The sequence below is a fragment of the Tachysurus fulvidraco genome, chromosome 18, assembly GCF_022655615.1.
Source record: "Tachysurus fulvidraco isolate hzauxx_2018 chromosome 18, HZAU_PFXX_2.0, whole genome shotgun sequence".
Taxonomy (NCBI): domain Eukaryota; kingdom Metazoa; phylum Chordata; class Actinopteri; order Siluriformes; family Bagridae; genus Tachysurus; species Tachysurus fulvidraco.
This window is the reverse complement of record NC_062535.1, coordinates 7,253,102-7,266,574: the sequence shown is the minus strand read 5'-3', so window position 1 is coordinate 7,266,574 and position 13,473 is coordinate 7,253,102. Positions and strand designations below refer to the sequence as shown.

The 13,473-nt window shown below is 37.6% G+C and overlaps 1 protein-coding gene across 1 annotated transcript; it reads right to left on the bottom strand.

The window, feature by feature from the left end:
• Positions 1-192: 192 nt before the first annotated feature.
• Positions 193-6,278, bottom strand: ildr1a (immunoglobulin-like domain containing receptor 1a). Its single transcript, XM_027156152.2, has 8 exons — positions 6,017-6,278; positions 4,820-4,990; positions 4,107-4,256; positions 3,316-3,435; positions 2,993-3,139; positions 2,328-2,456; positions 1,540-2,177; positions 193-1,220 (listed from the first exon to the last, which is right to left on the bottom strand). Exons 1-8 carry the CDS (start codon positions 6,060-6,062, stop codon positions 1,182-1,184), a joined length of 1,440 nt encoding a protein of 479 aa, XP_027011953.1. The 5' UTR covers positions 6,063-6,278; the 3' UTR covers positions 193-1,181.
• Between the last annotated feature and the right edge of the window lie 7,195 nt (positions 6,279-13,473).

The window sequence follows — 13,473 nt, the reverse complement described above, 5'->3', positions numbered from 1 at the left end:
TTAGTGTCATGTAATAAAGATATGGTGAAAATATTCATGGGATATTTTAATTGAGTAAAATTGTTTTATTATTCCAGTGATTATTTTACAACTGTGTGATATGTGATATGCTTCCTGTAAAGTGAATGTGTTATTATTATAAGCCCCTATTATTTGTATATCTGTGCAAAACAGAAGGGACATTACAATGAATGAATGAATTAATTAATTACAACTTTATTAAAGTATATGACAATGTTTACTAAAGTAAATTTAAATATGTATCAGTCCACACCATACATGTTAATAATGCATCTGTTTATACTTCCATCTCCATGAACTTTTGAAGAAGAAAAAAATTACAAAAATTTAATTATCTTTCTTTTTTTTTTAACATTCTACAATCATCTTGGGTCAGATTAGTTGAAACTATATGCAAAATAGGTCTTGACTAAAAATAAAAATCAACCGACAAAAAGATTCACACACAAGTAAAGAATACAAAGATTCACCTTCACCTTCACTTATTTTTTTCCTTCACAAGATTAACCTTAGAGAAGCATTACTATCATCTAACTGTGTTGGTTGAAGCAAAGTATAAAAAAAAATAATAAAATGACATTTAAAAAATTACGTAGTTTTGAGGCTTTTTAAAAGAAACTGCTTTCAAGAATAAATACATTTAAAATATATATACACACACGTACAGGGGATCCATAAATGGGTGTAAACAAAAGGCTTTCAAATTATGATGTGCCCTTTGAATATTTAAAAAAAAAATGCTTTCATTACACACACCTGGTAAAGAAGCATGGCATCATGGACTAATAAATGAGCAACAGCTACATATTATAAACCACATTCATAAAATCCCCACACTCAGAATTCAGGTCACTGAATGTTATTCGCCCCACATGAGATCTAACTAAAAAAAAAAAACAGGCTCAAATGCTTTTATTTATATATAATTGACATTACCAATTAAGGGAAAATAAAAACTCTTTAAGGTCATCATATTCTTTTAAATAGGGCAAAAGGCCTTTCACAGCAGTGATGCTCATGCCTGTTCAAATATTTCTTCAAAATCCTTAAAACCACAAAACCTTCAATGATACAACTAACTTCATACTATTCACTACTCAGTGCTGTCCTTGGCACTTGCATTCAGGAAAGTCTCCATAATGGTGAAAGGCAGACAGGCTTCAGATTACTACACTCGTACCACTCACTGAGCTTTTAACCTAAAGGAAAGAGAAGTCTTGGTTAATATTCAATCCAAAAAGAGTGTGTGTGACGTCAGCACCATGGTGTCCTAAAACACTCTGAGTATTCCCAATTATCAGCTGTAATCCTGGGCTGACAAAGGTGATAAGTGCTAAAGAAAAAAAAATAATTATAAAACCAATTCAAGCGAAGTGGAAAATCTTGTTAACTGTAATATTATGGCAAAAAAGTCAAACAAACAAAAAAAAACCTGATGCAATCCCATGAAGGTTGCAGGCAGTTAAAAGTCTGCAAACATTTTAGTGTTTTTGCAAAAGACAGTTTTTAGACTCTTACAGAGACGGGTCGCCTTGTCGGCTTCTGGCCTGGTTCATACTCGCTGTAGCTAGGTGGATGTTCAGACCAGCCTCCTCCTCCTCTGGCCCCACCTCTAGCTCCTCCTCTAGATCCACCTCCTCTCCTGTCATTGTACTCACTGGAAGAGTCATAGTATCTGCTACTGCTCTCTAGCAGGTCCTCTCTGGAACGTGAACGAGGCCGATAAGACACTTGGCTCCGATTGTCCAGCACATCTTCCTGACTGTAACTGCGTTTCATACTGCGTCTAGATGGAGGAGGCTGGCGGTGGCGATTGTAGCTTGATGAGCCACTGGAGTGTGCTGGGTGGTGACGGCGGGAGGAAGGGCCATCATCCAGTCCAGACAGCATGCTGGGTGGGCCGGCAGAGAAGGGCACGTTGTGGGCCATGTGCACAGGTGGAGGTGGGATCATAGGGTTAGTTGCATCCATATCCCTTACCTGGTGCTCCAGATAATCCAGCACTTTGTTGGCACTGTCCCTGCCCTGCATGCTGTGCGGTGGCATAGCTGCATGCATGGGGGCAGGCATATGGACTGGTGGTGGGGCAAAATGGGCAGGAGGTGGGAGAGGCATGGGAGGCATGGGAGACATGGGGATCTTTCCTGATGTTGAACCTGAAATATAAATGTTTCATTCATATGCAAAATTCCTGGGTAATAACACTTTAGCTTAGCTTTTGCAACCAAACCTAACTTGTATAAGGTTTTGTTCAAGGCCAAATAAGAATACCATACTTGATATAAAACAAATTGCAATAAACTGACCTGGATACATCATGGGATTCATTTGGTACGCAGAGCTATGAGAGCTCAGGGGTGCGTAGATCGGCTGTCCATTAGTCCAGGAGCTCATGGCCCTCTGGGCATCCTTCATCATCCTGTGCTGCATCACCACTAAGAGAAAGACCAGAGTGTTTGTTAGTATGAACCTGTATTGGGTTTAGAGGGGAATTCTGAAACTGCAATATACTCGATAACCACAAGTTGGAGCCATGGCCATTTGAGTTTTCTGCAGGAAGGTGGGAGCATCCACATCCTGTCTGTCAATAATGTGCATGTGTGAACACTTAAAGATAGGAAGTCTATTTGTTTTTTAAATAGGGGTCTTTTGCCTTTCAATTAGGGAAACCACTAAAAGAAATGAGGCTTTCCACCTTTAGTAGTTTATTTAAAACATTAAATATGACACCTTTCTTATATTTTCATTTTCACACAGTATCTTTGCTGCCTATGAAATAGACTAATAAGTTTCATGTTATGGAACAGAAATGAATGTACCTCACTTTAAAATAATGGTTTTAGATGCAAAGTGCCTTGTGCTTATGTACAAACTCATTCATCTATTAATCTATTCACTCGCTCATTGACCCATTCACTCATACATTATTGTTACAACCATTAATAGTTTAAATAAGTTATTATGTATTTACTTTTCTCGGGGCAGCAGCAGGTTTGTGGGCAGCAAGGGCAGCGCACATAACAGCAGCATTTCTGAGGGCAACACTGGCAGCAGCAAACACAAAAAAGGAGGAGGAGGAGAAAGGCCCCAATGATTAAAAAGATTACAGTCAGCCAACCTGAAAAGATAAAAGATATGCATTAAATAGTAGAAATCCCAAATCCAATAATAAACTATATATGTAAAAACAAGATTGACAAAGTCCTGTCCCTCTCATGCATGGTTTCCTAACTCATAATTACTATATGAACTAAACAATCGCATTTACCCGAAAATAAAGGAAAAGCTGCTTACCATAAACTATGAGCTTGACATCTTTGGTTGGGTATCCACTAGTATCCCCAGCAGCATCCACAGAGCACTTATAGACGCCATTGTCCCACCACTTCACCTCTGTGATCACCAGATCTGCCTCTGAGAAAGAGAGAGAGACCAAGAAACAGACAGAATAAGGAGTCACAGAAGTTCACAGAAACTGTTTCAAATTGCTTTTTTCTATAAAAATAACTAAATTAATTTGAAAGGACATGCAGCAGGATAACTATATATCTGTATATATTTATACAATCATCTTGAATGTGAAATTTAAAAAAATTCTTTATTTCAAAAAGGAAAAATCATTCAAAGAGACAAATATGTACTAGAGCACAAGTAAAGTCTGGATGGTGAGTAATCAGTACTGACTTGTTCAACACTTTTGCTGAAGAATAGTATCATCATAGAGATTTAAGCACATTTCATTTAATTTAAAAAAAATGAAAGTTTTAAAAATGTTGTAGTGGTAGAGTCAGGAAATTATTTCATGGGGTATGTGGTAATATACTAATATAAAGTCAGTTTTATCTGTACAATGAAATCACTGATATGCTCATGTATTTTGGCGGTAGGTCCCTTATATGAAAAAATAAAGCAGCAATAATAATAATCATAATCAATCATAATAACTGATCAAAGTAAAAGGTACATTAAAACATTGACACTAATTTGACATATATTAAGGGACCTGCTCAAGGACACAACAGTGATCATTTAGGAGTTCTTAGGATTTGAACCCATATTCATTAATGAACAGTGAAACAGCATACTGTTCTGGATGGTGATTCTGCGTCCACTGTATTCTGGACCCAGCGTGGGTTCGTTGGTGCCCTGTTTCTGGGCCACAGTCCGGATGGTGCGGGTGCTATCTGGGCAGTCATTGGATGGGTCCTGCCCCATCTGCAGAGCTGCCTGGTAGGCTGAAGAGCAATAAAAGGTTTCACACAAAGGTTTAGAGAGATGCAGCAAAACATTTATATATTAGTGGTGATAATGTTAACAACAAATCCTTCATCCTATGTTCAAAACATCTCACAGACCCATTTCATACAAATTAAATGCATGACACTTGTATGTTTGTGTCACTTGCATGAACTAGATTTCAGCAAACCTCTTTACAGTCTGACCTAATTGCTCACATGGCCATCACAGCAGTCAGCAATTTTATTACACTCTCATTATTTTCTAGTAGTTTCTATTAGATATTACTGATCCCTTAGAATCTCTGAACAGAATTCACATTCGCTCCGTTAGACCGGAATAACATTATACATGAAAGATCTTAACACTAACCTGAAAAGCCTTACCTGAATAAGAATACTTATGTATTAATATTAGACAGAAATCCTGACGAGTTCTTAGAACGTTGCTGACACAAAAGCAGCACATTATCAGAGCTAATGAAGGTAAAATCCTTTTTAACAACCTTCCTTCACCTCCTTCAGCATACAGTTAAACCCCATGTGTTGTTCTGACCCCTCACCTGTGGAGTAGTAGTCCAGCACGGGGTCTTTGCAGAAAGACTTGTAGACCCATGTGACCAGCACATTCTGAACACTAGCTGAAGTGGTATAGTCACAGCGCAGCGTAACCGGGACAAAGAGACCTGTGCTGTATTGCGTCTGAGATACCGTCACCTGCGCCGAAAACACTTCTGTATGAGAAAGACAAACAGACATAGGTTAAAACAGAATGTCAATATTTGTTGTACATAGCTATATTTGACAAAAAAAAAGTATATAAAGGCCAAACAAAAAAAAGGTTAGTGTGTTGAAGCTCCAAAGGCAGTGTTGCCACAACAACTAAAACATGTGCCATTCTGTTTTTTTCTTACAAAAATTTGTATTTGCCAGAAGATTCCATTTCAATTAAGAAACTGAATGAGCCCACACACAAATTCACACACTTAGTCTCTCACACACTCATCTGTACACTCAAGCCATGAATGTATATGACATTTTTCCTCTCTCGTTCTTGTTAAACAGTTAAATGACCTGATGTTATTGTATGTAATAACATGTAGGCCATTAAAGTCCATCACAAACTGTGGTGTGAGTGAGAGAGAGTGTGTGTGTGTGTAAAAGAGAGAGAGAGAGAGAGAGAGAGATGTTACTGAAGGAAACAGCAAAAACCTGTTTAACTGGAAAGGGACAGAACAGGAAATGCTACAAAACCCACACCAACACACACGGTTATGCTTCTGTTTATCCTCCTTTAAACATTATTTAAAAATCTCTCAACAACCTTTCATACGATTAAAGTACTAGTCACGCTTATGTAGAAATGTTATATCTATTTTCCAGATATCCAGCAAAACTACATTATTAATAAATATACTCAGTGGGTTATATTAACTTATTTCTAATATATAATAAAATAACATCTATTCTGAAATCCTGCAAAGATAAATAAAAACAAATTGTTCTACACGAACCAAACATTCTAGATTTGAATTCCTGGATTTATATCAAAACAAATAAACTAAAAGAGAAAGAAGTGATGCATCAGTAAACACCAGTAATCACGTGACCGATACTGCTTTCCATTGTCGCGTTTTATCATGTCGGTTTCGTTGGAAGCGATGTTTATACACTATATACACATTTTATACGTATATATTCGAGTTCGTTTCCGAATAAAAAACAGCATAAATAACTTTAGAATCACCAGAGAGCCTCACCTGAGAGCAGGAAACTGAGGAACACCGGCACTATCAGTGTTTTCATTGTGTTCTGATTCACCGGATGAGACGTGTTTATTAAACCTGACCTTAAATATACAGAAAAAAAAACCTACAACAAAAAAAATAAAATAAAAATAAAAATGTAATTTTACTGTGAAAAGCACAGGTCGAACTACAGCTTTCCTGCTTGACACCCAGCTGAAGCTGCTGTTTATTAGGCCTTGTTCTTCTTCCTCAGGATCCTCAGTGATCTGACTCCACCCCTCAAACAGGTGCTTCCCATGACGTAATCCTGCCGCTCGCGCACAGGTAAATCTCTTTTTCTTGAATGGCATCATTCTGGTAGATCAGTTGTTTAATTCAAATGGTTTTCTTTTCACTTTTGATGAGTTTTTGGCTTTTTACAAAATCCCTGTTACACCAAAGGAGTATGCCAAAGTTTTTGATGCCATATCTCCTAAAATTTGTACTTTATTTAAATATTCAACAAGAATAAATACTTAACTTTGGTCCCTACCTAATATTGTTAAATATTGTTAATACATATGAAGGTAGGATATGTTTGTCCTTTAACTCCCACAATAGATGTATAAGAACTTTATTTCAAAGAGATATTGTATTTTCTGGAACTGGTTTACAGATAATATTGTTTGAAAAAAGGTTTGGCTACTTCCAAATCAGTATTTAATTTAAACTTATTCATAGGATTTACCCAACAAAACATTTTCTTGTGAAATTTAAAAGCTACACAAATTGTACATTTTGTAATATCAGTTTACTCTGTTTACAGATTATATTGTTTGAAAAAAGGTTTGGCTCAGGGGCGTCACTTAGCCCCCCTAAACTTCTGCCCACCCCCCCTAAAAATTATTTGATTAATTATTTTTTGATCGCTTCAGTCCCCTTTAAAAACGCATTTGAAGCGGCGACAACTGCGTCATGTTTCGGCTCCTCCCCAGAACTGAGTTTGCGTGGATTCAGCGCGTTTTTCAATCCGCAGGGACGCCGAGCAGAGCGAACATCAGAGAGTACAAGGTGTGTGTGCTTTTATTGATGGATTGCTATGATATGACATCTGCATCGGTGCAGTTCTTGTAATTGCAGTTTGATGCGTCTTCGCTGCGTTCAACTTCAGCCCTTATCACAGTGTGATAGTTGTTTTTTCTTCCAACAAAAATGATGCGATTAACACCCATGAAAAAATACTTTAGAAAACGACCATGATTTATTTAAAATGAATAAAACATATTATTGTGTATTTCGGCATTACAAATATGCAGCCATGCACAGACATGAATAAAGACACACATCATTATATTGTCTGAAAGCACTAAATGGCACAGAGAGAGAAACATCACGTGGAGTTGTTTTGTTTTGTATTATTAAACATAATTTTAATTATAAGGTTAGTAGTCTACAATCCTACCCTGGGGGCTGAGCCCCCCTAAAATGAAAATTCTAGAATCGCCCCTGGTTTGGCTACTTCCAAATCAGTATTTCATTTATACTTATTCATAGGATCTACCCAACAAAACATTTTCTTGTGAAATTTAAAAGCAATATAGACACAAATTGTACATTTTGTTATCTCAGTATAGAAATTGTGGTTCACTTATATTGGTACTGCCCGCTTGTAAAAACCCTTTTGGGAAAATGTTTGTGATTTTATTGTTAAGAATATTGATGTTATTTTTGCTTTATTTTGGAAAAATGTGCTTTTTGGTGTTTTGAAGAGTTGAAGAGACTACCATACTACCAGTAGTATTTACATAATAAATCTGATCCTTTTGTTAGCAAAATTTCACATTCACAAATGTACATTTTCTGGAAAAAACCCTGTTTCATATCATTTAAAAAAAAGAAATGGAACTTTATATTGATTCTATAAGATTTAAAGCAAAAGGCAATGAAAACTTTGAAAATCTGTACTGTATTTATTGTATGTACTGTATTTTATATTTTATTGTAAATTCCCCCTAGCATACTTTGTATTTGTATTGTTATTGTCAAGTTTTTTAATTGATGTCTGTTGTTAATTCAATAAAAAAAAAACTGTCGTGCAAAACTGTTGCATATGAATCTTTCTACACTGTACCGACATGTTATGTTCATAATCTCTCTGTCAGAATCTAAAGCTGCTGTACGGAATAATGCAGAACAAATCTTTATACTTGGAATATTTATTAAAGGATTGTTTTTTATGTAATAGATATTTATGCACTTGCATGCACTTGCATAACATTATTTACTATGGAGAGGTGCAGTAAAAAGCATTGATTATCTCATTATAATGACATCTAAGGTTTGGGATATATAGACAGCAAGCAAACAGTCAGTTCTCAAAGTTGATGTATAGGAAGGAGAAGAAATGGGCAAGTGTAAAGGATCTGAGTGACTTTGACAAGGGCCAAATTGTGATGACGAGACGTTCGGGTCAGATCGTCAGGACTTGTGTGGTGTTCACAGTATGCAGTGATCTGATCAGCGATGAACATATGGAGTGAAGGCTAGCCTGCCTGGACTGATAATACTAGTCTGGCTCACAATAGATCTACTGTAGCACAAATTGCTGAAAAATGTAATGCTGACCAGTCAGAGTGCTCATGCTGACTATGTGTAGTCAATTACAATTGGCACATAACCATCAGAACTGGACCATGGAGCAATGGAGAAGGAGGTCTGATCTGATGAGTCACATTTTCTTTTACACCATTTTGGTCTTGACTTGATGTCCAAATTCCCAGATCCAGGTCCAATTTATGGGTCCAATTTATGGAGTCCCAATATACAGGTACCAGATACCACAGCACACTTCAGAGGTATTGTGTATCCCATGCCTTGACGAATCAGAACTGTTCTGACAACCTACACAATACTAGGCAGGAGGTTTAGTGCTATGGCTGGTTGGTGTAGCTGCTCTTAGGTCTTTTAGTGCTAACAAATTATTATAATAATTACATGACTTAGCCGGGAACACATACATTCAGATTTTATATTGAATTTCACAAATGTACATTTATGAACATCACTATTTGACAGAAATTAATTATACTTAAATACTTTTTTTTTAAATGTCTTTGATAACAGAATGTTTAACTTTTGTTACTTGTCTTTAACATGAGTGGATTGGTTTTGTTTCCTGAACAATAGAGCAAAAAACGTAGAGCCTGGAACATAAGAATGTGTTAATAATTGTTAATATGAACAGTAAATTCAGAAGCCCTAGAAAGTTGTACATCCAAAACATACGATTTCATAAGAAACAGACCACATCCTGAACAGCGGCTAAAAAAATCAGTACACCACTGATGGTGGGCGTTTGACACTTTTTGATCCACATAGAGATACTTGGTTTGGTTCTCAAACGTTTTATATCCAGGGACCTCTTTAATATTAAAATAAATTCCTCTTATCCGTGCAATACTGTTTTTTTCTATGAACATTATATACATGTGTACAGAAATATTTGTCAGCTTTCTGTTCCTAAAACATGCATGTTGTGGTATTTAAATGAGAATTTATGTTTTTGTTTTTTTTATTGATTAAACACTTGCTCGGGTTGCTGTTTTGCATGTTCTCCAGGCATCCATATGGGTGGCTTTATATACTGTTCTTCATAAGTAGCCTTTATGAATTCATTCTATTGATTTCATTATGGTTGCCAGAGGCTTACTGATTAGTATGTTTGTCTCACACATCTGGGGTTGAGGTACAATTACCACCCTCCCTACGTGCACAGGGTTTGCTTGGTCTTCCTGTGCTTTGGTGGTTTCCTCTGGGTACTCTGGTTTCCTTCCCAGTCGAAACATTATTTGTAGGCTGACCTCTAAATTGCTGGCTTTTTAAACGGGTTAGCATCCTGTCCAGAACATCTCAGGCTTTGTGCCCTGAGTCCCATGGGACAGACTCCAGGCTCCTTGTCACTCTGTGTAGGAAAAGCACTACATATAATGGATAGATGAATGATTTAATCCAAATTGCTCTATCATGTTCAAAGGCTTTTGGTATCACATTCAACCAGCAGATGGCACCTACAAGTTCCAATTAAACTGGTCTGAAATATATACATGATGATATAATGCTAGAATTTATTGTATACTTAAACAATACATATGAACCGATTGATCACCGATGCTTAAATGTATTGCACTGATAGTAAATCAGTTCTTGCTTGTTTATAAATAATGTTTAATTGATTTTTATCTTGCTGCAGTTTTTTGTGAAGAAAGGCATCGGAGCTGATGACCTGAACTCTCTTAGGAACATTTATCTGTCGCTCTGTAATTTTGTTGTTTCTTTTGCACCTATTAAAATAAAAGTCTGCTCTTGTATATGATGCCTCTATGATTCAACAAGACTTCACAACTAGCTCTTGTGTGTTCTGGTTTCTGATATTCTGGATAGCACTGTGTCTTGAGAACAAGAGGTTAAATGTTTGCAGAATGTATAAGGAATTATTACTTTAACCAGCAGATGGTCTGAATTTTGAAAAGAATTCAGGTCACAGCAAATATTTATTTCACAGAAATTCTTCCTTCAATAATCTCCTCCATGTTTTAAGGATATCTGAGGCTTACGAATTAGGAGGTGGAGACATTCCCTTTTGACGGCGTTGGCATCTAGCTGTACTTATTTTGTGTCGTAAAACACTTGGCTTTGAATCCTCGTCCGAGCTGGAAGTCCCGAGCTGTGGCAGGCCCTCGAATTAGCATTTGAATTTGGAGATTGATGGTCTCATTAAACAGAGAGGCTGAGGTCCCCATGTTCCTGGAGCTCACAGGATTGCAAGCTTGTGTCAAATCAGTTGTACAACAGCGTGTATCATCTAGCGCTTTCTTTAAATATTGGCAGTCAACACACTCCAACCTGAAAAGCACTTGTCAGTTCAGTCCAGCAGCGTCTACTCTAATGTCATTAATGTCAGTGTTATGTCAAAGAACTTGTCCATTTTTATATAATGTATTCATTTTTGACCATTAATCACTAGAAACAAACACACCCTGCTCTGTGTGTTTCTGTGTGATTGTGTGTGAGTCTTTGTGTGTGTGTGTTTCTGTGTGTGTTAGTCTGTGTGTGTGCATGTGTTTGTGTGTGATTGTGTGTGTGTGTGTGTGTGTGTGTGTGTGTGTTAGTCTGTGTGTGATTGTGTATGTGTTTGTGTGTGATTGTGTGTGTGAGTGTGTGTGTGTGTTAGTCTGTGTGTGTGCATGTGTTTGTGTGTGATTGTGTGTGTGTGTGTGTGTGTGTGTGTTAGTCTGTGTGTGATTGTGTATGTGTTTGTGTGTGAGTGTGTGTTAGTCTGTGTGTGCATGTGTTTGTGTGTGATTGTGTGTGTGTGTGTGTGTGTGTGTGTGTGTGTTAGTCTGTGTGTGTGCATGTGTTTGTGTGTGATTGTGTGTGTGTGTGTGTGTGTGTGTGTGTGTTAGTCTGTGTGTGATTGTGTATGTGTTTGTGTGTGATTGTGTGTGTGAGTGTGTGTGTGTGTTAGTCTGTGTGTGTGCATGTGTTTGTGTGTGATTGTGTGTGTGTGTGTGTGTGTGTGTGTTAGTCTGTGTGTGATTGTGTATGTGTTTGTGTGTGAGTGTGTGTTAGTCTGTGTGTGCATGTGTTTGTGTGTGATTGTGTGTGTGTGTGTGTTAGTCTGTGTGTGATTGTGTATGTGTTTGTGTGTGATTGTGTGTGTGAGTGTGTGTTTGTGTGTGTGTTAGTCTGTGTGTGCATGTGTTTGTGTGTCATTGTGTGTGTTAGTCTGTGTGTGTAATTGTGTGTGTGTACATGTGTTTGTGTGAGATTGTGTGTCTGATTGTGTGTGTGTTTGTGTGTGTTAGTCTGTGTGTGCGTGTGATTGTGTGTGTTTTTGTGTTTTAGTCTGTGTGTGTAATTGTGGGTGTGTGCATGTGTTTGTGTGAGATTGTGTGTGTGTTTGTGTGTGTGTTTGTGTGTGTGTGTGTGTGTGTGTGTGAGAGAGAGAGAGAGAGAGAGTCGAGAGAGAGAGAGAGAGAGAGAGAGAGAGAGAGAGAGAGAGAGAGAGAGAGATTGTGTGTGTTTGCCTGTATAACAGGAAGGTTTGTACAGTTTTGTAAAGGATGTAGAAAGCTATTTCCTGGAATTGTACACTTCTCCCACTCTACGCTCCATGCTTGTTTTTTTGTCAGATGTATCCTGCTGAACCTTGCATCCTAATTCCACTCGACATTTTGTGTCTTAATTAGAACAAACACAACTAGAGGTCCTGAGTGTTAATCAGCTAGTCAAAGCAGACGGTGGTGTTTTAAATACAGGTTCCAGACTGAATGATAGCGCGCAGTGTTTTTAGTGCCAGTTACATTCCTTGCTTTTACATCACTGGCAAACACCAGAGAACAAACACTCAGACAGGAATGTAACGGATTTAGAGTTTTTACTACCAGAAAAAAGAATTTCTTTAGCAAAATAAATAAGAGCATAGCATTGTGGGATAGACTGGGGCAGATATTATAACACCATGTATGTCGTCGAACAGCGTTTCCCTTTTGTGACATGAACACAGATTAGACAATATTAATGGGTTATGAAAACGATTCGTCTAGTGTTTGTACGCTGCTAGACCGAGGTGTCAGTCAGAGAGACACTTATTTCGTGATAACAATAAACAAGGACTCTCAGTGCATGAGTCACTCTTAGTGACACACTCTCATTGACAGCACAACACTTTAGCAGATAAACGCCTCGCACCAGTTCTTACAATAGACACTTAGAGACTGATTTAAATAGACACTTTAGACTGATTTTTTTTGTTTTGTTTTGTAATTGATCCTGGCAATTCCCCTTGTATAAAGCGCTATACAAATTGAATTCAATTAAGACAATAAAAGTGGATACAGTATCAATTCTAAAAAGGTATTTCATTATTAAGCTAAAACGGTAAAATGATTCCTGTGGAGATTTTTGTTTTAAAAGAGGGAAGAATTTGTATATGATACAATAAATATCGAGATTCTATATCAACACGTCTTTGGAAATGATTTCTACTGTGTAACAAATTTGGATAAAATGATGGACTTTGTTGGGACACGGTGGCTTAGTGGTTAGCACGCAGGCTCAATTCCCACCTCCGCCTTGTGTGTGTGGAGTTTGCATGTTCTCCCCGTGCCTTGGGGGGTTTCCTACCATGCATGTCTTTCCAAAGACATGCATGGTAGTTTGGCATCTCTGGAAAATTGTCCGTAGTGTGTGAGAGAATGAGAGAGAGTGTGTGTGCCCTGCGATGGGATGGCACTCCGTCCAGGGTGTATCCTGCCTTGATACAATGACGCCTGAGATAGGCACAGGCTCTCCGTGACCCGAGTAGTTCGGATAAGCGGTAGAAAATGAATGAATGAATGAATGAATGATGGACTTTGTAAACCCCAACACACACACACCCCTCTCTCACTCTCTCTACCTCTGTTGTATCTGTTTCCGCTTTATATTTA